Raw genomic sequence first — 20254 nt, 5'->3', positions numbered from 1 at the left:
CAGGAAGATAACAGAGACATGCAAACTGTAGGCCAGGGTGAGGTGTCAGCCCTCACTCCATCTGAACATGCCTCAAGCCCAACAGCTAGAAATCTCGCCAAGGACACTCAGGACTCAAGACACTGGGTTTACAACTTGAGCTAACCATTAACCTGTTTTTGTTTCCACAAAATCCCTCTCGTTGATTACTTGATGGCTTTGCACAATACAGATCTAACTTTGAGAGCCCGCCTGCAGTGCCTCCTGAAATGAGAGGACTGATTAACCAAAGTAACCTATTTTCAAGACTAAGACTGGTTCACTGAATCTGGAGCAAACTTGTTACAACAAAACAACAGAGTAGTTAGACTTCAGCCAAGAGGAAACAATGTTGATCTGTGATGTTTTTCTAAGGAAAAAAAAAAAAAAGACAAACACAAAGGCGGAAAATATTAATTCATCACCACACCTTGGGACTTTCCCTATGGAAAAGTACTTTTCCTAGTACTTGCTCATGAGGCTGCTTGGAAGGAAAGGAGGCTCTGACCTTGGAGAAAGAAGACCAAAACCAAAGAAAACAAAACAAAACAAAACAAAAATACCATCACCACCACCACCAACAAAAATAACACAAAAAACACACAAGAGTCAGGATCCCCCAAAGCTTGGAAGATGGCACACCCCCAGAGCACAGACTTCACCCCACTGCTTTTGGAGAAGGAATCTGCTAACTGTTCTTGTGAGCCCGTGACGGACCTCAAGGTATTACTCAGGAGACAGACACACTAGCAGAGGAGTAGGACTCCTTGGGGTTGTTGGTTTCGCTCCATATCCCCACCTCTTTTTCTTGGAAAGATAATCCCATGGTCAGAATTTCATAAACTTCAGCGTCTTCAGGTGACATGTCTGACTGCTGAATATGGTACCTGAAGCCCTTCCCCATACATGACCACGCCGACCCCACAGCTATGCCCACCACCTTCCTCTAATGAGCCCAACTTCATGGTAACTTATGGAAAAGCAACTATAGTTGCAACATACCAGATGAAAATTACTTATCAGAAAGTATTTCTCACTGGAGGACTCTATGTACCCTGCTTCTTTTTAACACCCTCAACAGTGTCCCCTGTAATGACCTCTGGAAGCTCATGGAAGGACGCGAGAACATAAGGTCATAAAAACCAAATACTCGCTAACAGAAAGACTGTGACTACTTGTTTCACGTAACCCATGTTCTGGGCCACCATCTCCTCGTTTTAGTTCAGCAAAGCTGGATTAATCAGTCTTCAGGTTACACTACCTCCTGCTGCGTACAAATCAAAGGTCACAAAATAGTGCCTACCTTAAGGAAATCTCTTCCCCTTTCTAGGCACGTAATATGAATTTCAGTGGAGGGACACTTGGGTGACTCAGTGGGTTAAGCCTCTGCCTTCGGCTCAGGTCATGATCTCAGGGTCCTGGGATCGAGCCCCGCATCGGGCTCTCTGCTCAGCGGGGAGCCTGCTTCCCCCTCTCTCTCTGCCTGCCTCTCTGCCTACTTGTGATCTCTGTCTTTCAAATAAATAAATAAAATCTTTATTTTTTTAAAACATTTTATTTATTTGACACAGAGAGAGAGACAGCAAGAGAGGGAATGCAAGCAGGGGGAGTGGGAGAGGAAAAAGCACTAAAGCTAAACTAAGCACTGCTCTGGGTTAGACCTCAGTGGAACAGGGATGCGTCTGTACAGTACATTCATCAGGCTGCACACATATTCATACTTCCTCAGAAGCGGACCTTCCTTGCTGCACACACATTAACGCTCCCTCTGAAACGGATGTTCCCCTTGACAAAATAAAGACAATAAGCTACTTGGTTGCAACAAATCTCTAAAGTCCCAGACTCCGATTTGGACGGTTTTCCCAGATGATTTTCTTGGATTTCCCAAGGATTTAGGTCCATTTGACTCAGAACATTTCCTCTAATGTGGAATTTTCTGTATTCCTAATTCTTCTGTGCTCCTTAATCACAACACGTGGTATAAAACATTGTACAGAAACTATTAACCGAAGCACAAAAATTCTAGTCATGCAGAGTGTAGGGTTTTAAGCCGGAACTGAGGACTGTCTATGATTAAGCACAAAAAGGATCCCTTCCTCTCCCCCCTCCCCCCATCTCTGCCCCACTGCAGCCAGGAAGTAGCCAGAGCAATCATCAGCCCCTTGCACTCAAGAATGAGGGATGATCAAAGGCCCAGGGGACCAAAGCTAGTAACCAGCAAGTAACAGGGCCACTGAGGCTGCTGTAGGGTCCTTACCCAAACTTGCTTGGTCTGGGAACGCTGCCTGCCGCCCTGTTTGTGCGAGACAATACTCAAGCCCAATGCCAGGATAACCAAGTGTTAATTCGTTTTGCAGAGACGCAAGGAGTCAGCCAGAACTGCTCAGACCACTGACCTCCCCGTAGACCCTCCCTTTACTAACCTCCTTTATCTGGTTTTAAGTCTCAGAGCTCTTCTCCCCTTTACCAGACCCCTTCCCGTTTGCCTTAAAAAAAAAAAAAAAAAAAAAAACCAAACACCAAAAAACAAAACCCCTTGCGTTCCCCCACAGGGAGGTCTTCCCCGTTCTGCTCGCCTCCTGAGTGTCTGGCTCTGCTGTGCATCAGGCAGATGAACTTGGGTTCAGGTATAGGATCGGGCTGGGCTCGTGGAGCGGTCCCTGCTCTCTGCTGCCCCAGAGTGGACTGGGGACCGTCAGAGGCTCTGGGACCTGAGGACAAGGACTCCCGAACAGCCTGGAACACCGGCTCTCCCGGTGTTCCAACCCCCAATGGGGGCTCAGAGCCTGCTCGGTCTTGTTTTGGGTTAAGCTCCGGCCCCAAAGGGCCATGGCTGCTGCACAGGGGCTGGGCCTGACAAAGCGACCCGGCTGCCTTACCCAGCCCCCTCCCTTCTCTCCTCACCCTCCCTGATGACTGCGTCAGTGTCCGTGCTCACCCCTTCATGGGACCCGGGCTTGGCCTAATCAGCTTCCCCTGCCTGGCTGGGAACATGTCTTATTCCAGATTAGCCCACTTCTGTGCTGGGCCATCTGTGGGGGCCCGCTGGGAAGCCCGGGCCCATGGGCCTCTGCCTTGACCTCCCCTCTCCATGGCAGATTTGCCAAGGTTCAGAGATGATAACAGACATTCCTTCACAACAAGTCACAGACCGGAAACCCAAGGCCACAACATCCCTTAAGCATATTCTACCTGACCTCATGGTGTGTTGGCAACTTCTGGCAACTTCTGCAACTTCTGGCCACACAGCAGATCTCTGGCTTCTTGGGAGCAACTAGAAATTCCAGCCACACAAGGCCCAGAGTTCCCAGTGATAACCACTGGCCAGGACCACAGTCCCCGCCACTCTCTGCTGACTCCCAGTGGCCCAGTTAATGCCACAACTTGGTCAAATCTGGCAAGCCCTTGGGGTTTTGACCCCTGCCACCTTTGCTACTTTATAAGCTGAAGCCACATTCACCTCCCAGCATGATCCTCTCAGAACATTAGCACGAAGATCCTAAGACATTATCTATCACCCAAGAAAAAGGGGGGGGAAATGTCTAAATGGGGAAAGGGAACTTGCCCAAGATCTCTGAGCTAGCAGAGCCAGGAATCAGCCCAAGGCTTTGGACCAAATTTAATGCCTGGTCCATTTTACCACACTGTCTCCCCTGGGCTTCACCTCTGGGAGCCGCCTCCAGGACCCCCTCTGTAGGGTTTCTTCCAGAACACCCTCTGTTTCTTTTACTACACTTATAAGAAAATGTCTCTTGCTTGTCTGTTCTCCTCCTAGAATGGACTCCCCTGACCTGGCCTCATCCCGGCTCAACCCCTGGCAGAGTTAGTTCCAGGCAGGGCCCTTGGGAAGGGCACCGTCGGGTCGTGCCAGCTGGCAGGACCGGCCCGCCCGGAAAGGGGCAGTGTCTGCTGCTACTCACCGCGGCTCCGTGGCCACACGTGGGGCTGGCACTGATTGGGACCTTGGTAAAGTTTTCCCGAATGGACATAGCAGAAAACAAAGTGCAGAAAACACGGGCCCAAGGCTGCCCTGAAACCAAGGTGCCTCCTGTGCTATGTCTCCCATTTCAAAAAACCCCCTTCAAGTCACCCTGCCCCATCGGACGGCCTCAAACCCTAGCCTGGGACACCGGCACCCACCGCACAGGGTCAGCAGATCACGGCTGGGACGCTCCCCAACATTCACCCCCGACACACCTGACGGGGCTCTCCACAGGCCTTTCTGGGAGGCGCAGCAGCTGTCTGACCTGGTATGCGTCCCTTGGTCTAGCAGAGCCTCAGTTTCCCCTGCCGTGAACGGAGTGAGAATAGGGCACGAGACACTGTTTGCTGAGCACTCGGTGCTATGCTGGTCCGGAGAGCAATGAGCCACGAGACTTTGCGGGTATCGCTCCTCAGTAAGAGCAGGGCCGGTCAGCCACGGCCAGAGCCGGCGAGTCCCTACCTGTGGCCACCTTGGTGGTTCCTCTCTGCAGGAGGAGTCGCGCGCTCTCCTCACTCACGTGACTGTTGTTCTTCATGAACCTGGGGAGGAGAGAGGGATGCTGGATGACTGGGGGCAGGGGAGGCCCGAGGGAAAGAAGAGGAGGCCCCACAAGGGACACAGGCATGTGGCAGTGGGGACATTCGCATCGGCAGCGTGTGTGTGTGTGTGTGTGTGTGTGTGTGCGCGTGCACGTGTGCCCACTTACAGGGAGAGGAAGAGGGGTAGAGAGTAGGTGGAAAGGCGTCTTGGGAGACGAAGGGCGTGGCTACAGAGCCGGGAGGACCCGAGGCAGGGGAGTCCCGGCTGCCCCAGCTGCGGTGTCTGGAGAGAGCCAGGAAACCTGACACCTGCGGTGAGCGCAGAGAGAAACAGGCTCCGTGTGATCTGTGTGATCTGTGTGATCTGTGTGTAGGAGCCTGAGGCTTCCTCAGTGCCCCAGAGACGTCCTCTCTTGGTATCCCACTGCTTGCCCAGGTCTTGCACCAGCCGGCCCCTCCTGCCGCCGCCCCCCCCAGCACTCACCTCTGCAGCATCTCCTCTGGGCTGGCCACCTGCCGAGGCTTCTGGGAGGCCTCCACCTGCAGCACGTACTCGATGGCTCCCCGCCGGTAGGTCGGCACGCACTCTATTCCCTGCGACAGGAGGGCTCTGCTGGGTGGCGGGAGTCTGGCTGCAGACAGAAGGGCTCGGCCCCCGTCCCCACCCTCGGGCCTCCCCAGGCCCTCAGCCTGGACCCCTTCTGACCCAGCGAAGGGCAGCACCAGATCAGCCCCTGAAGGTTAGCCCCGTGATCTGTCAGCCCAGTCAGCCCCGCCTGGGGTCCGGACGGCTGGAGGGGTCAGGATGGATGATGGAGGGGAAAGGAAATCGCTGCCAACGGCCAGTGCTTTGCAAGGGTTCAGTATTCTGTCCTTAAAACCCGGGCCACCCAGGCTTGGAGTTTCAGCTGGCTTAGCGCATGCGGGACTCCGGCTGGTAGAGAGGAGACGGCAGAAGGCATACAGCCCAGGCGCTCCCGGCCCCCCCACCCCGTTGTATGCCTGTTTCCACGCCTGGCTCCCTCCCACAGCCCAGCCCTGGCCACAGGCCGCTGCCGAGAGAAGCAGCAGCTGGAAGGGACACGACCATGCAGGCCCCCCTACCTGCCCCGAGAGTACGCGACAGGGATGACCAAACACCGAGATTCTCTGTGGGAGAGGCTGGGGCACCGCGCTGGGTAACTCAGTGGCCGAGACAAATCGAGGGAGAGTAGCCCAGAGTCTCACCGGAGCCTCACAGTCACCCACAGAGCTCTCCATTCATGAGACCAGCACTTACTGGGCGCTTACTGTGTGCTGGGGATTGGACAGGTGGTGGGAAAAAGACAGCCTGCTTTGCGCCCTTTTGGCATTCGTGGTCATTTTACAGAGAAGAAACCCAAACTGGTGATGAAGTGGTGTCATAATTGAGAGGCTGAGCTCCTGGGAACCAAGTGACAGAATGTGGCAGCGGGCAGGCAACTCCAAGGTCACCTAGTCCAACCTCCTGGTTTTACAGGTGAGGAAACTGAGGCCCAGGTAGGCCAAGTGACTGGCCCAGGGTCATCCAGCAGATCAGTGGCAGAAGCCAGGACTCCTGCAGGAACAGCACTGTCTGTTGTTACTGGTGGTGGTGGCGGCGGCAGGAGAGATCCACACGTTCCCATCTGTCCACCCTCAGGGCTGCTGTGTGCTGTTGTGCGATGTGCACACAGCACAAAGGCACACAACTGAACGTGGGGGGGTGGGGCTCCTCATGCAGTGTGCTCCCAGAGCTTCCTCAATCCCCTGTCCTGACCCTCTCCCACCCCTGCCACTTCGTGATACACTTGGCATTCTGTAGATCCCAGGCCACATACAGCGTTTCCAAGGATGACAAAGGCTTCTGCACCCCTTTTCTCTGCTCACTCCTAGGGGTACAGGCTGCATACCCTGTCCTCTCCGGGGGCCCCTTGATCCCCCTTTGTCTACCTTCTGCCACCGCCTCCCACCTCCCTGCCAAAAAGGGCAGGGCTGAGGACACCACCCGGGGCCTGGGTCTCCCCAGTGATAGCATGCATGAAAGGCCCCATTCTTACTTTAGGGTCCAGGGGAAATGGCCATGTGTCCAGCAAGATAAGTTTATTCACCATCTCGGGGAAGATACTGGAAAACTACGATGGGATCCAAAAAGGGAAGAATGAGTACGAGAGGAAGAAGGCAAAAGGACTCCAACTTTTCCCTGGGGATGCTGACGTTTCCAAGGGGCTGGGACAAGAGTCTGTATGTATTCCCTTCAGGGCAGCCTCCCCTCTCCCCGACCTGGAGATCCACACCCAGGCCAAAGTTCACACCCTGGTGGATGGCTGGATTCCAGGGTTGGAAACTCTGAACTCTGCCAGGAATCTCCAGTTTCACCAACCTCCCTGTAGTAAGGATTATTACTGGCATCTATAAAGCAGACTGGCACTAGGCCATCAAATACTGGGTTCAAATTCGTGAAATGAGGAGGGACTTCCTTTCCCAGAAACTTCTCCCACCGCCCTCCCCCCACCTCCTGCCCCATCTGCAGTCACTGCAAAGCCACCTACTTACCATTGCGCCCACCGCGCCACCTGGGGGGAATAAAGAGTCCTGGGCTGGTATTCCACCAATCCTACTAAAACTTCCTCCCAGGGGCTGCCCCACCCCAGGCTAAGAGGCCAAGCCCTCTCCCACCAGGGACCAGGGCTCTTTATTCCCTATCAAACTTGGGGTTCCCTCCCCGGGGGGCCACATGACCCCTTCATCAGACCTAGCCACTCGAAAAGTCACATTTCCTTTGTCACATGGGAAGACAGCTGCCTCTGGGGCCCTATGTCCCTTGGGGAGCTGCCTCAGGCCAAAGGTACCCAGTGCCCACAGACTCCCTCATCTCTCTTACGTCTCTCTGCAGTGCCCAGAAGTGCAGGGTCCCTGTGTATCACTTCCTCCCCCTCCCTCGCAGCCCCTCAGCCCAGTCAGCCGCCTGCTCACCCAGGTGTAAACTGTACTCACCAAAACTATGGCCCACGATGGAGAAATGCTTCCACTTCAAGGCTGAAACACAGAGGGCAAGGTTTTAGTGGGCCCAGCCTCCCCCAACCCTCTGTCCTGCAGTCCTTGTGCTCAGGACATCTTTCCCCAGCATCTAGGGTTGCCCATTCAGGAAACGAGCTTAGAGGGATTGCAGCTTCTTTACAGGGGTGGAACCCCTGAAGGAAGAGCTCTTTTTGGCAGCCCTCTCCAACTTTCCCAAAGTCACCCATGAATTTCTTGGTGACCCCAGATCACTCCCAGTCCAACATTGTTTCCTGGCTACCACACCCCACTCAACGAACAGAAGCGATGTCCCAATGCACCCTTACACACACACACACATACACACACACACTCTCTCTCTCTCTCTCTCTCTCTCTCTCTCGTTCTGCCTCTTACCTGCTACAACTCTCCGGATCTCACTCACAAAGTTTTCCTGGTAATACGGGAGACCAGGGCTGTAATGGGACGAGAGCCCGTGTCCCCCGAAATCCATGGCAACGTAACAAAAGTCTGAGACGAGATGGAAAGGGAGAAGGCATCTAGGTCAGCGGCGTCTCCCATCCCTCAATCCCCGGCAGTCTGTGTCGCCTTGCCCCTTGGCTTCCCTTCAGTCCCACCTTTTGGAAGAAGAGGGATGAGTCTGTCAAAAGAGCTGGCATTGTCCAGCCAGCCGTGCAGGCAAAGAACTGGGGGGGCCTGCTGGGAGCCCCAGACTTTGGCAGCGATGTGGCCCCAGGGCACAGCCAGCTTCAGCTCTGAGAGCAAACCTGGAACACAGCCACACACTCACTCAAGAAGGTACTTTTTGAGCCCCTCATCCGTTACCCCAGTGTGTTCAGGGCAAAAGCCCAGGGGGCCCAGGTTCCCACATCGCCCCCAGGGATTACAGGGAGAGCCTGACGTGGGTTTGGGGATACCCAGAGGAAGGAAATTTAAACTGGGTCCGCAGAGTGAGGAAAACCAGGAAAAGCAGGGGAGGGTTTCATGGCAGAACTTTGTGGAATTGGCTAGACCTGGGCTCGGACACTTGCTGGGTGTGCAATCTTGGGCCGCTTGGTAAAACCTCCTGAGCTCCAGTTTCCTTTTCTATAAAACGGGGATTAAACAGTCCTGGCAATAACCAACACAGTCTAAACTTTCGGAGGGCAGATGGGGTGGTCCCTCTCACTTCCTCACAGCAAGTCAGATCATTATCACTCTCCCTTCGCAGACCAGCACCCCGAGGCATGGGGAGGTGCAGTCTGAGCCCAGAGATCCCCAGGGAGAATGAAGAGGAGCGAGGATTTGGTGCCGGACCCCCGACCGGACCACCCAGCGCCACGCTGTCTCCGGCCTAATCGGATCAGGGCTGCCTTCTCCGGGGTCCGGCACTGACCTGTTCTGCTGGCCCACCCGGGCCGGCTGGAAACCTTGCCGCCCCAGAGCCCCCCCCCCCCCCCCCCCCGGCTTGCTCCTCTAACTTGGAGCTCCCGGAACCCTTAGAAGCCACGTGCAGCCCTCTCCCGGGGTCCCCACCCTCCCGGGGGTCCAATCAACCCGCTCCCACTTCCTCTCCGGGGGTGTGGGGGGCGGCAAGGAGGTGGGGGGGGGCGGCGGGAGAGGGTGGCGTCCCCCGCCCCACTCCGTCCTAAGCGTCCCGCGGCGCAGCGTCTTCACCCTTTGCAGCCATTCCGCCGTCGCGCAGCGGTCCTGACGCCGACGTGAGGTCGCGGCCGGTGGAATAAATGTCACAGCTTCAGGCCCCGCCCCCGCCGGCCGGCCCGCCCACCCCTCCGGCCCGGCCCCGCCCCTCCGCCCAGACCCGAGCCCTCCAGTCCCTCCCGTCCGCCCGCGCCCCGGCAGTCGGCGCGGGACTTCCCGCTGACAAGGGTCCTTGACTTGGCTCTCAACTCCGTCCCTGAAGTCCCTGAGCGCCCAGAGACGCCCACCTGGCGGCTACAGAGCCCTGGGCGGTGGCCAAACCATCTCCAAAATTTTGGGCCACACGTGGGATGGTATTCGGGTGAGTGAAGTCCTCGCTTGACACGTGGGTGACGGGACCCAGGCCCCGGGCAGTCTCCACGGCTGGTCTCGTTCCCGCGCTGGACCAGGAGCCAGAGAAGGCGCAGGGAGCCGCCACAGCCAGCGGGCCACCACCTGGGTCCTCAGAGGCTGGCACCATTGGAATAAAGTAGGGATGACTCCGTAATGGTTAAATGTTCGCCTGGAAGGCCGGGCTGTGTCCGCCTTGTTCTGGTTGTGTCCTGGGCCATCAGTAGTCCCTGCCACGAACCGGCCTTAATATTTGTTGCACGAGTGAATGAATGTGTAAATTGGGGACATGGAGGACCCCCCTCCCCGCCCCCAGGTGAGGAAGGATTATGGACAACAATATTGAGCCTGGAAAGGAAATGTTTGGGGTACTAAATCTTATAACAAAGGCACTACAGCGCATCCTCAAGCCAGTGGCAAGTCTAGGACCAATAAGGCAAAGGTCTTCTCCTTCATTCACCACCATTTGCTAATTAGAAAGCCTGGGAGTGACCCCTCAGAGGTCCCAGTCCAACAGAGCCCCTAAATGGTGAAGCGGAATCCAGTAGGTCCCGGACTGGAGAGAGAGCTCCACGGTGAATTCTCCCTGGCGGGTGATAGGAGACCCAGGCCCTGAAGGGGGGGCAGGCAGAGATGTGCCACAAAGAGGGCAAGTTGGTGGTGGTTGGAAAATGTGGGGGAGGGGGAGCATGGGGACTGAGTGTGGGGATAAGGAATCTGGACCTCAGGTAGGGGTCTTCGGGGGCTTGGAGCTAGAAGTGATCAGACCATTTCTGTGATCGTACATGCACAGTGGTGTCCTTTAGTTCCAGAAATGCTTTGGCTTCCTTGACAAGTTAGGCAGGGGTGACGGACCGTGGGGTGACAGACACAATGGGACATGACCCCTTCGAAGGGGCTCTTTCCTCCTCTGCCTTGGGGACCCACTGCCACCTCTTCATGGGTGATGCCGCATTTATACCTGGCACCTGGCTCCAGTCTGACCTCTAGGTGCGGGCCTCTAGCACATCAGACCTCAGTTTCCCTCGGCCAAATCGTCCAGCATCTCCTCCCTCGTCCCTGTCCTCAGGCTCACCTCAGTCACCCGCACCCCCTTTCTCATTCCTCTGAGGCGTTCCCTGCTGTTCCAGCGAACTTCTGTTCCGGTGACCCTCGGGCTGGACGTTCATCAGCCCCGGAAGACAAGAGAAATCGCTTGTCCTGCCCCACAACCCCTCCAACCACCACCCACTCCCCCTACAGCCCGCTGGCAGCTCTGATCTTACTTCCCTGCAGGGATCGGAGAGGTCGCTACTCTACACAAACAGCACACCTGGTCTCAGGGGCCCTGACAAAGTGTGACCTGCACTGGCCCCACCTCAGGGCAGTCGCCCTCACATCCCCAGACCAGACTGGGCTCAGAGCAATGTCCTGCACGGCGGGCGTGAGTGAGCGAGCGGGCGTGCCCTCCAGAGGCCTCCGGACGGCGCAAACTGTCTTTTGTTTGGGCACAGATTCGAGAATGCTGCAGGTGAGTTGGGGGACAGGGTGCACAGTGACCAGTGATGGCCCAGCCTGCATGACGGAGGGGCTGGTGAGCTGGGCACCTCAGCAGCCCGAGGTTCCAGAGGGAACGTGAACGCGGGCAGCCTGGGATGCACAGAAATGCTGGGTCATGATGAGGAGCAGAGTCCTGGCGCTGGTGATTTTGGAGCGAGCCACATACTCCAGGGCGTCTTGGCTAACTCTGGAGCTATTAAAAATTCTCTGCTACCACGTGGTCCCTGGGGCTGGTGACCCGGCCTTGGGCAGTTGACCACAGTCACAAGAGCTCTCATGCTGACCTGACTGCCAGCCGGACACCCTGCCCTGTCCCACTGCTCTGCGGCACAGTGGCGTAAGTACTCTTTGCCAGGTCGGCGTGTTTCCCCGCTCCCCTCTCCTTTGTGCCCCAAGATACGGCCTGATGTGTCCCCTGAGAGCCTGAAGGGGACTGATAACAGTGGAGGGAGATGACTCTCTTCTTTCTTTTAAACAAAAGCCAAACCAGCCGCAACAACACAGAGACAGGAAGCCCTTCCTGAGAATACCCACAGTGCCTCCCTTTCACTCGTTTGTCCAGAGACAATGGGATGTCCTCTGATTTCACTTAGAGCTTAAAAGTCACAAAATAGGACACCTGGGTGGCTCAGTTGGTTGGGCAGCTGCCTTCGGCTCGGGTCATGATCCCAGCATCCTGGGATCGAGTCCCACATCGGGCTCCTTGCTCGGCAGGGAGCCTGCTTCTCCCTCTGCCTCTGCCTGCCACTCTGTCTGCCTGTGCTCGCTCTCTTTCTCTCTCTCTCTCTGACAAATAAATAAAAAATCTTAAAAAAAAAAAAAAAAAAGACATCTTAATTCAGACATGTCACATTTGAAAGCTTGAGAGCCACAAAGGACACCAGTCTGTGGTCCACAGATCACAGTATCTGTCTCCCTGGGAAGCTTGCTTGTGATGCCGATTTTCAGACCCACTCGATCAGAATCTGTCTTTTAACAAGATGTAGAAGTGATTCGAGTGCGTGTTGAAGTTTGAGAAGCACTGGGGGCCATTGTGGGCTTTTTTCCTGGAAGTACACTTGCATTTTTTAGACTGACACGTCTTCGTTTCTGGCTCTGAAAGCGAGACCCCTCTCCTGTGATGGCATCCTTGTCCACCCTTACAGGAAGGGGCGTTCTTTGATCTCACCAGTGTAGACGCATTCTTTCAGTTCTTGACACGCCTTGATCTCCTGACTCTTCTGAGACTCTGGGCCATCTTTCCCCCCTTCTTTCCATCTTTGGAGCACCTAGATCTTCGGAGCACCTAGATCTTCAGCAAACAAACCCAACTCCTTGGGCCCACTTTCCTCTCAAGCCGTTACATGCTCTTTTCCCGTCTCTTTGATCCCCATTATTTTTTACAGTTATGCAAACGTGATTGATTTTTCCGCTTCTTCACCGTCCATTCATTGCTCAGGCCACTGAGCTGCTTCCACCTCGACCACTAAAATGACTCGCGCTGGGAACGCCTGGGCGGCGCAGTCAGTTCATCGTCTGCCTTCAGCTCAGCTCGGGATCCCGGGGTCCTGGGATTGGGTCCCGCATTGGGCTCCCTGCTGAGCAGGGAGCCTGCTTCTCCCTCTGCCCCTGCCCTTTGGCACCCCCCTCGTGCTCCCACTCCCCCTCTCCCTCTTAAATAAATAAATAAAATCTTAAAAAAAAAAAAGAAAGAAAGTAAAACGACTCATGCTAAGGTGACCAAGGACCTCGTGCAAGGCTTCCTTCTTTCAATCGCTTCTTCCCCGATGAACTTGGAGTGGTAGTGGCCCTGGACATCATTCATCACCTGCTGACCCTTCTCAGTGGCCCCATGATGCCTCTCCTGGCTCCCCTCCCTTCTTCCTACTTTTGCCTCCTCAGCTGTTTCTTTTAAACCTGTTGCTAGCCCCCCCCCCTTCCTTCTTTCTGCTCCTCTGTAGTCCTTACAAGTAAATATTTGCTGCACTTTAGTCTTTGGTCTTGCTTTCTTGCTGTGTGATCCGCCTGGGTGAACTTGGCCTTAAGACTCTAGCTCCAAGGGGAACGGCTCAACTTCACATGACCATCACCAGCCCTGACCTCTCCCTGAGTTCCAGACTCTTTTATTGCCTGCTGTGTGTGTGTGTGTGTGTGTGAAAATGTACATAGCATAGGGTGCCTGGGTGGCTCAGTGGGTTAAAGCCTCTGCCTTCGGCTCAGGTCATGATCTCAGGGTCCTGGGATGGAGCCCCGCATCGGGCTCTCTGCTCAGCTGGGAGCCTGCTTCTTCTTCTTTTTTTTTTTAATAGGTTTTTTTTTTTTTTAAAAAGATTCTATTTATTTATTTGACAGAGAGAGATGACAAGCAGGCAGAGAGGCAGGCGGAGAGAGAGGAGGAAGCAGGCTCCCTGCCGAGCAGAGAGCCCGCTGCGGGACTCGATCCCAGGACCCTGAGATCATGACCTGAGCCGAAGGCAGCAGCTTAACCCACTGAGCCACCCAGACGCCCCTGGGAGCCTGCTTCTTCCTCTCTCTCTGCTGCCTCCCTGCCTACTTGTGATCTCCTTCTGTCTGTCAAATAAATTTTTAAAAAATCTTTAAAAAAATGAAATATAGCACATTTATCACTTTAACCATTTGTAAATGTACAACTGAGAGGTATTAAGCACATTTAGAATGCTGTACGACCATCATCACTATCGACATACAAAAGTTTTCATCATCCCCAACAAAAGCTCTATCCGTTAATTAATAACTCCCTAATCCTTTTCCCCCTCAGACCCTCAGAACCTCAAATCTACTTTCTGTCTCTATGAATTTGCCGAGTCTAGGGACCTCCTCTAAGTGGAATCATATAATGGTTGACCTCCTTTCACTAAGCATGTTTTCAAGGTCCCTTCACACTGTAGCATATATGAAGTCATTCCTTTTTATGCTGAATGACACACACACATACACATATGCATTTTGTTTATGTGTTCATTTGTTGATGGACACTTAGGTTCTTTTCACCGTGTGATTGTTGTGAATAATGCTTCTGTGGACATGGGTGTACAAGTCCATCTGTTTAAGTTCTCCTTTTGGATATACACCGAGGAGTGGAATTGCTGTGTCACATGGTAGCTATGTGTTTAACCTTCTGAGAAAGGGCCAAACTGTTTCCCATGGTGACTACCACCATTTTACAGTTCACCAGCAAGGCACAAGGGCTCCAATTTCTCTACATACTTGACCATCTTTTCTGTATTTTCGGTTATAGCCATCCGAGGACATGGGAAATGGAATCTCATTGTGGTTTTGGTTTGTATTTCTTTTTTTTTTTTTTAATTTATTTATTTAACAGACAGAGATCACAAGTAGGCAGAGAGGCAGGCAGAGAGAGAGGAAGGGAAGCAGGCTCCCTGCTGAGCAGAGAGCCGGATGCGGGGCTCGATCCCAGGATCCTGGGATCATAACCTGAGCTGAAGGCAGAGGCTTCAACCCACTGAGCCATCCAGGCGCCCCATAGTTTGTATTTCTCTAAAGACTAATGTTGTTGAGGACCTTTTCATGGGCTTATTGGCCATTTGTATATATTCTTTGGAGAAATGCCCAAGTCCTTTGTCCATATTTGAATCGGGTTGTTTGGTGTTTTATTGTTAACTTTTAGGCGTTCTTTATATATTCTGGACACTAACCCCATAAATACGCAGTCTTTTCTTGTTCTTGATACCTATCCTTTGATGCCTAAAAGTTCTTAGTTGTAAGGAAGTTCGATTTTATTTTTTCTCTTGTTGCCTCTGCATGGGGCCTCATGTCCATGCAGTCATCAAATGCAATGTCATGAAGACTTTTTTCCCCAGTGTTTTCTTCTGAGACTTTTAAAGTTTTAGTCCTGAAGTTTTTGTCTTTGACCTCTCCCAACCCACTTTACCAACTGCCTCCTGGACAAATACTCTTGTATGATTTAGCAGGTACTTAAAGTGTGACATGCCCGTGATGAAATTTAATACCTCCCTCAATGGGTTTCTCCTTTATTTTCTGTCTCAAGGAACAGCATCACCATCTTCCAGGTTCCCAAGCAAAGAGAAATTCAATCACCCTCAAACCCAAATTGCCAACAAGTCCCATTGATTCTAAGTTGAGACATCTCCCCAGCCCTGCCTCGCCCTCCCAGGGTCACCACCACATCATGAAGACTGCCATTGTCCTTGTATGGACTTACTTCTTCCCCGGCCAACCTACTTCGTACATAGACCAGTAAGCTCCAACATCAGTTCACATAAAGATGATGCAGAAAGATTTCAAAAGGAAGTCAATTGTGTTTCCAGAAAGGTCATGCATCCTGTAACCATGACTACTTTTCCTTTCTGGCATAATAGCCTCACTTGCAAAATAACAAGTTGGCAGGGGCATGTGGGTGGCTCAGTCAGTTAAGTGTCTGCCTTTAGCTCAAGTCATGATCCTGGGTCCTGGGATTGAGTCCCATATCAGTGTTCCTGCTCAGTGGGGAGCCTGCTTTTCCCTCTCCCTCTGCTTCTCTGTCTGCTTGTGCTCTCTCTCTCTGTCAAATAAATAAATAAAATCTTAAAAAAAAAAATCTGGCAATTCTAGGTCTAGGTGCAAACGTTTGTTTTGTTTTGTTTTCAGTAGCCTCCATGCCCTTGTGGAGCCCAACGTGAGACTTGAACTCATGACCCCAAGATCAAGACTTGAACTGAGATCAAGAGTCAGATGCTTTCTTCCTTTTTAAAATATTTATATTTATTTTAGGGGGCGGGGTACAGGAAGAGGGAGAGAGAGTCCCAAGTCGACTCTGTGCTGAATGTGGAGTCGATGTAGGACTTCGATCTCATGACCCTGAGATCATGACCTGAGCTAAAATTAAGAGTTGGTTTCTCAACCGACCGTGCTAGCCAGGTGTCCCCGCAAAGTATTTTTAAGTTAATTTTTTGGAAGTAGAACATGATACAGAAAAGTCCACGTACTCCTCAATGTACAGCTCGATGAATGTTCACAAACTCAACGCACCCTTGCACAATACTTGGGTCACGAACTGGAAAAGTCCCAGCACCCCATGAAGCCTCTGGTGTTTCCAGCCTCCAGGCTCCCCTCCCGAGTTACTGCTAACCCGACTCTAACAGCAGTTGACCTCTGTCAGGGTTGACCTCTGTCTCTACCTCATACAGATGAAGTCATACAGCAAGGACTCTGTAGTGTCTGGCTTCTTTTGTTCTTCATTATGTTTGGTGAGTTTCTGTGATCTGAGATATCACAGTACGAATGTTGTATGACCTCCTTATCACTCTACCTCAGACGAACATAACTTGTTTCCCATTTGGAGCTATCGTAGTCTACTGCTAAGAACATTCTTGCCGTGTCTTTTTTTTTTTTTTTTTTTTTTTTTTTTGACACAGAGCGAGATCACAAGTAGGCAGAGAGGCAGGCAGAGGCGGGGAGCAGGCTCCCCGCTGAGCAGAGAGCCTGATGTGGGGCTCGATCCCAGGACCCTGAGACCATGACCTGAACCAAAGGCAGAGGCTTAACCCGCTGAGCCACCCAGGCACTCCTCTTGTCATGTCTTATGGTGACTATATATATGGATTTCTGGAGGGTAGATACCAAGGGATGGAACTGATAAGCTATAGGATGTACGTGTGTTTAGCTTTTAAAGAATTTTTGGTGTTCTCGTTGTTGCTATTTTATTGGTCTCTGCAGTCCTAAATCTGGGGACGATTACAGAGGAGTTTCTGTAAAACAATAATCTTGTGACATCATTCCCTGGCCCAGAGAAAGTCTTGGCCGCCCCCCCCACCCTCCGTGGGCATGGAGGAAACTTCACAGGCGGGACCTGACAGTAGTGTGGGTGAGTCCGGAGTGGAAGGTAAGGAAGGAATTCTTGAGACATCTCCAGTGCAAAAAGGTGATTTTATTAAAGCTCAGAGATGGGACCCAGGGTGGGAAGAGCTGTTGTTGCCCTGGGGACGTGAGGAGTGGCTGATTAAATGCTTGGGCGTTGGGGGAGGTTTGGGAAAAGGGACATTAAGATAGTTGGGAGTTTCCTTCTGGAAGTTAGGCTATTGAAAAGAATTTTTTTTTTTTTTTTTCATGTCAATTGCTAAGACAATTTGTAGACTAGGGAGACTCAAGTCTTACTGGACGTGATCTCTATCAGTGAACCATTTGGTGTTTTTGGTTTTTTCCCTTGCCTTAGTTTTAAGGCAACCGGGGGTGCCTGAGGAATGTCACACAGATCCCACCTGGGATTACGGGCGGGAGGACTGCTGCGTGTCAGTTTCTGCTCTGTCCTCCACTTGCCTTCTGCTCAGGGTCCATCCACCATATTTCTTTAGTCTCTTCTGCAACAACTCCCGGCCTGACGTAGGAAAGACATTGGAGTTTGGAGCTGACGGCCGAGAAAGGATTCCTGAGATGTCTTGGATGCAAAGACGCGGTTTTCTTAAAGCCTGCGGACAGGACTGGTGGGCAGAAAGAGCGGCACGGGGGTTGTGAGGAGGGGCTGATGATCCGCTTTCAGGTTGGGAGGGGGTTAGCGATAGCCTAAGTCTCTAAGGAATTTGGAAGCAAGGTTTCCAGGACCTTGAGGAGTGAGCTGTTATTAGGAAAAGATCATTTACTGCTGTAAAACCCCAGTCCATGAGACCCTTCCGAAATATATCAGTGGGTCATATGCTTGGGGGATGATGGCCAACAGATATCTTGTGTGAGGGGAGCTAGAGATAAAGGAAGTTTCCAAAGGGAATTCTGCCTGTTAAAGTAGACTCCTAGGATCCCGGAGGTTGGGAGGTTAAGTCAAGGTCAAGTTGCCCTTGGCCCTTAGCAAAGTGTTAACATCGAAGTAGCTGAACTCCCAGAGGAAGGTCACTCTGCCGGTTTCAAGGACTTGTCAGTGGGCTGTAGGCAATAAGGAAACTTAAATTTTTTTCTTTTGCTTTTATTTCCCACTTCCCAGCCCACCCTCCTATCCCACAGAAAGCCCAAGGGCTGCCCACAGCGCTCAAGGTCACGTGGGATCTGGCCCTGCCCCGTGGTGACCCCATTCCTCCCCTCCAGCCCCACTCCCAGTGTGGCAGCGCTTCTGCCCCACCTCAGGCACACCAGGGCCACTCCCTGACCCCCCGCTCCAGTGTTTGTTCAAAAGTGAAGGTGACACCTGTAGAAAGAGCAGCCCCCATGCTCACCTGCCCTGGCCAGTGATCTCTTTCTGGCTTTGCGTATCTCTGTGGGACTTCTTCTTTTTTTTTTTTTTTAAAGATTTTATTTATATATTCGACAGAGAGATCATAAGTAGGCAGAGAGGCAGGCAGAGAGAGAGAGGGAAGCAGGCTCCCCGCTGAGCAGAGAGCCCAAGGCGGGGCTCGACTTGAGCTGAAGGCAGAGGCTTAACCCACTGAGCCAGCCAGGCGCCCTCTGTGGGACTTCTGTCCACCTCAGGCACCTGCATGTTTGTTCGGGGCCTGTTCTCTTCCCTCAGAATGTCAGCCCCATCATGGCGGGAGCTGTTTTCCTCACAGTTGTAACTAGCAGGTGCTTAGTCAATATTTATTGAATAAACAAGTGTGCGAATTTCCACGAATGTCACACTTTCGCCCTCCCAAGCCCAAACCTCTGTTACGACATCGGTGCAAAGGCTCTTACTCATTGTAGGAGCTCCTAATTTTAGGCCTGACATAGTAATTCTCCTTGGGGGGAATCCGTCCCTCTCCCCACCATGCAGTCACAGGGCAGGCTGTCGGCAGCTATATTTGTATTTTGGACTCTGTTCCCAGGCCAGAATCAATAACTGGTCTGGGCAATCTGACCCAAGGGGGGCCACGGTCTCTACTCCAGAAATTTGGAATTACATTTGGGCTCGTCTTTAGAATGCAACGTTCTTATTACTATTGTTGTTGTCGTTTTAAATTAGGCGCTGTGGTATGACCATCACCCACCCCTGCAGCCTAGGTGGCGGGAGAAAGAGAAGAGGTACAGAGAGCAGGGGGAGTCCATCAGGCTGCTCTCAGGGAGGGTAGCGGGTGTTATGGTGTGCCACCTACAATCCCACGGGCGCAGAGGCACAAACCTCCACCTGCTCCAGTCCCATGTTGGCTGTGATGGCTCAGCTAGCTGAGTTCTTCTCTGAGACTTGCCCTCCCCAGGGCAGTTCAGGGCCAGTGACTGGTCCACACAGGGTTACAAAGGGCACCCCCCACCCTTACCTTATTCAGGACCAGCTCTAAAGGACTATCTTGGCTCCTGAGTTCCATACAGAATTGGGTAAGCCCTGCCCCCCTCCCACTGCAGAACAGCTCCCCTTCGGCCCAGGCCCAGGCCCAGGCCCAGGCCCTGCCCTGCCCTGCCTCCTGGGAGCACTGCCCCATAGGGCTTGCTGGATGCACATCTCAGACATGCAGATTCCGTTTCGCAGGAAGCCTATAGCCCAAGACAAGAGGCGCACAGCAGAAAGGTGCTGTTGGTGTAACAGCCATGGTCATTGTGGATGTGGTTTGAAGGGGTGGGGTTCACAACAAATGGTCAAAAAATGGTCTTTGGTGCAAAAAAGTGGTTTTATTAAAGTACTGGGACAGGACCCATGGGCAGGAAAAGTGGCACTGGGGTCATGAGTAGTGGCCCGTTATATACTTCCAAGTTGGCAGGGGGTTAGGGAGAGCGTAAGTCTCTAAGGAACTTTGGAAGCAAGGTTTCTAGGACCTCGAGGGACCTAGCTATCATTAGGAAAAGGTCATTCATTATTGTCTTAAAAAACCTTAGGACACTCTTCAGATGTATATTGGTGGGACATATGATTTCCAACATATATCTTGGGAGGTTTAGAGATAAATTTTTTAAAGGAATTTTTATATTTTCATTTTTTAAAAAAGATTTTGCTTATTTGACAGAGAGCAAGAGAGCACAAGCAGGGGGAGCTGCAGAGGGAGAGGGAGAAGTAGGCTCCCCGCTAAGCAGGGAACCTGATGTGGGGTCTATCCCAGGATGCCAAGATCATGACCTGAGCTAAGGCAGACACTTAACTGACTGAGCCACCCAGCTGCCCTCCAAAGGAGTTTTTTTTTTTTTGTTTTGTTTTGTTTTAAAGATTTATTTATTTCACAGAGAGACAAATCACAAGTAGGCAGAGAGGCAGAGAGAGAGGGGGAAGCAGGCT

General features: G+C 52.5%; 1 protein-coding gene and 1 long non-coding RNA gene across 15 annotated transcripts in view; one reads left to right on the top strand and one right to left on the bottom strand.

The window, feature by feature from the left end:
- The window catches only part of SERHL2 (serine hydrolase like 2), a 30572-nt gene extending 21269 nt beyond the window's left edge, over window positions 1-9303 (bottom strand). For 4 of the 6 annotated variants that reach the window (XM_059187158.1, XM_059187163.1, XM_059187157.1 and 1 more), the window contains exons 1-8: window positions 9217-9303; window positions 8178-8327; window positions 7957-8070; window positions 7537-7578; window positions 7096-7115; window positions 6600-6674; window positions 5027-5136; window positions 4463-4542 (exon numbers count right to left, since the gene is read on the bottom strand). In XM_059187158.1, coding sequence (XP_059043141.1) covers window positions 4463-4542; window positions 5027-5136; window positions 6600-6674; window positions 7096-7115; window positions 7537-7578; window positions 7957-8070; window positions 8178-8327; window positions 9217-9229 — 604 coding nt within the window. In that variant the 5' untranslated portion in view covers window positions 9230-9303. Of the gene's footprint in view, window positions 1-4462; window positions 4543-5026; window positions 5137-6599; window positions 6675-7095; window positions 7116-7536; window positions 7579-7956; window positions 8100-8177; window positions 8328-8935; window positions 9093-9216 lie in introns of those variants that run through there. The other 2 variants (XM_059187162.1, XM_059187161.1) reach the window with 2 other exon arrangements.
- Window positions 9304-9363: 60 nt separating this feature from the next.
- LOC131839568 (uncharacterized) overlaps window positions 9364-20254 on the top strand; it is a 66421-nt gene continuing 55530 nt past the window's right edge. For all 9 annotated transcript variants that reach the window (XR_009356989.1, XR_009356991.1, XR_009356987.1 and 6 more), the window contains exons 1-2: window positions 9364-9562; window positions 10867-11101. This is a non-coding gene — a long non-coding RNA (uncharacterized LOC131839568). The remainder of the gene's footprint in view (window positions 9563-10866; window positions 11102-20254) is intronic.

This window comes from Mustela lutreola, chromosome 8 (genome assembly GCF_030435805.1).
Source record: "Mustela lutreola isolate mMusLut2 chromosome 8, mMusLut2.pri, whole genome shotgun sequence".
In the NCBI taxonomy this organism is placed as follows: Eukaryota; Metazoa; Chordata; class Mammalia; order Carnivora; family Mustelidae; genus Mustela; species Mustela lutreola.
The sequence above is the reverse complement of the archived record's forward strand: the minus strand, read 5'-3'. Positions and strand labels throughout refer to the sequence as shown.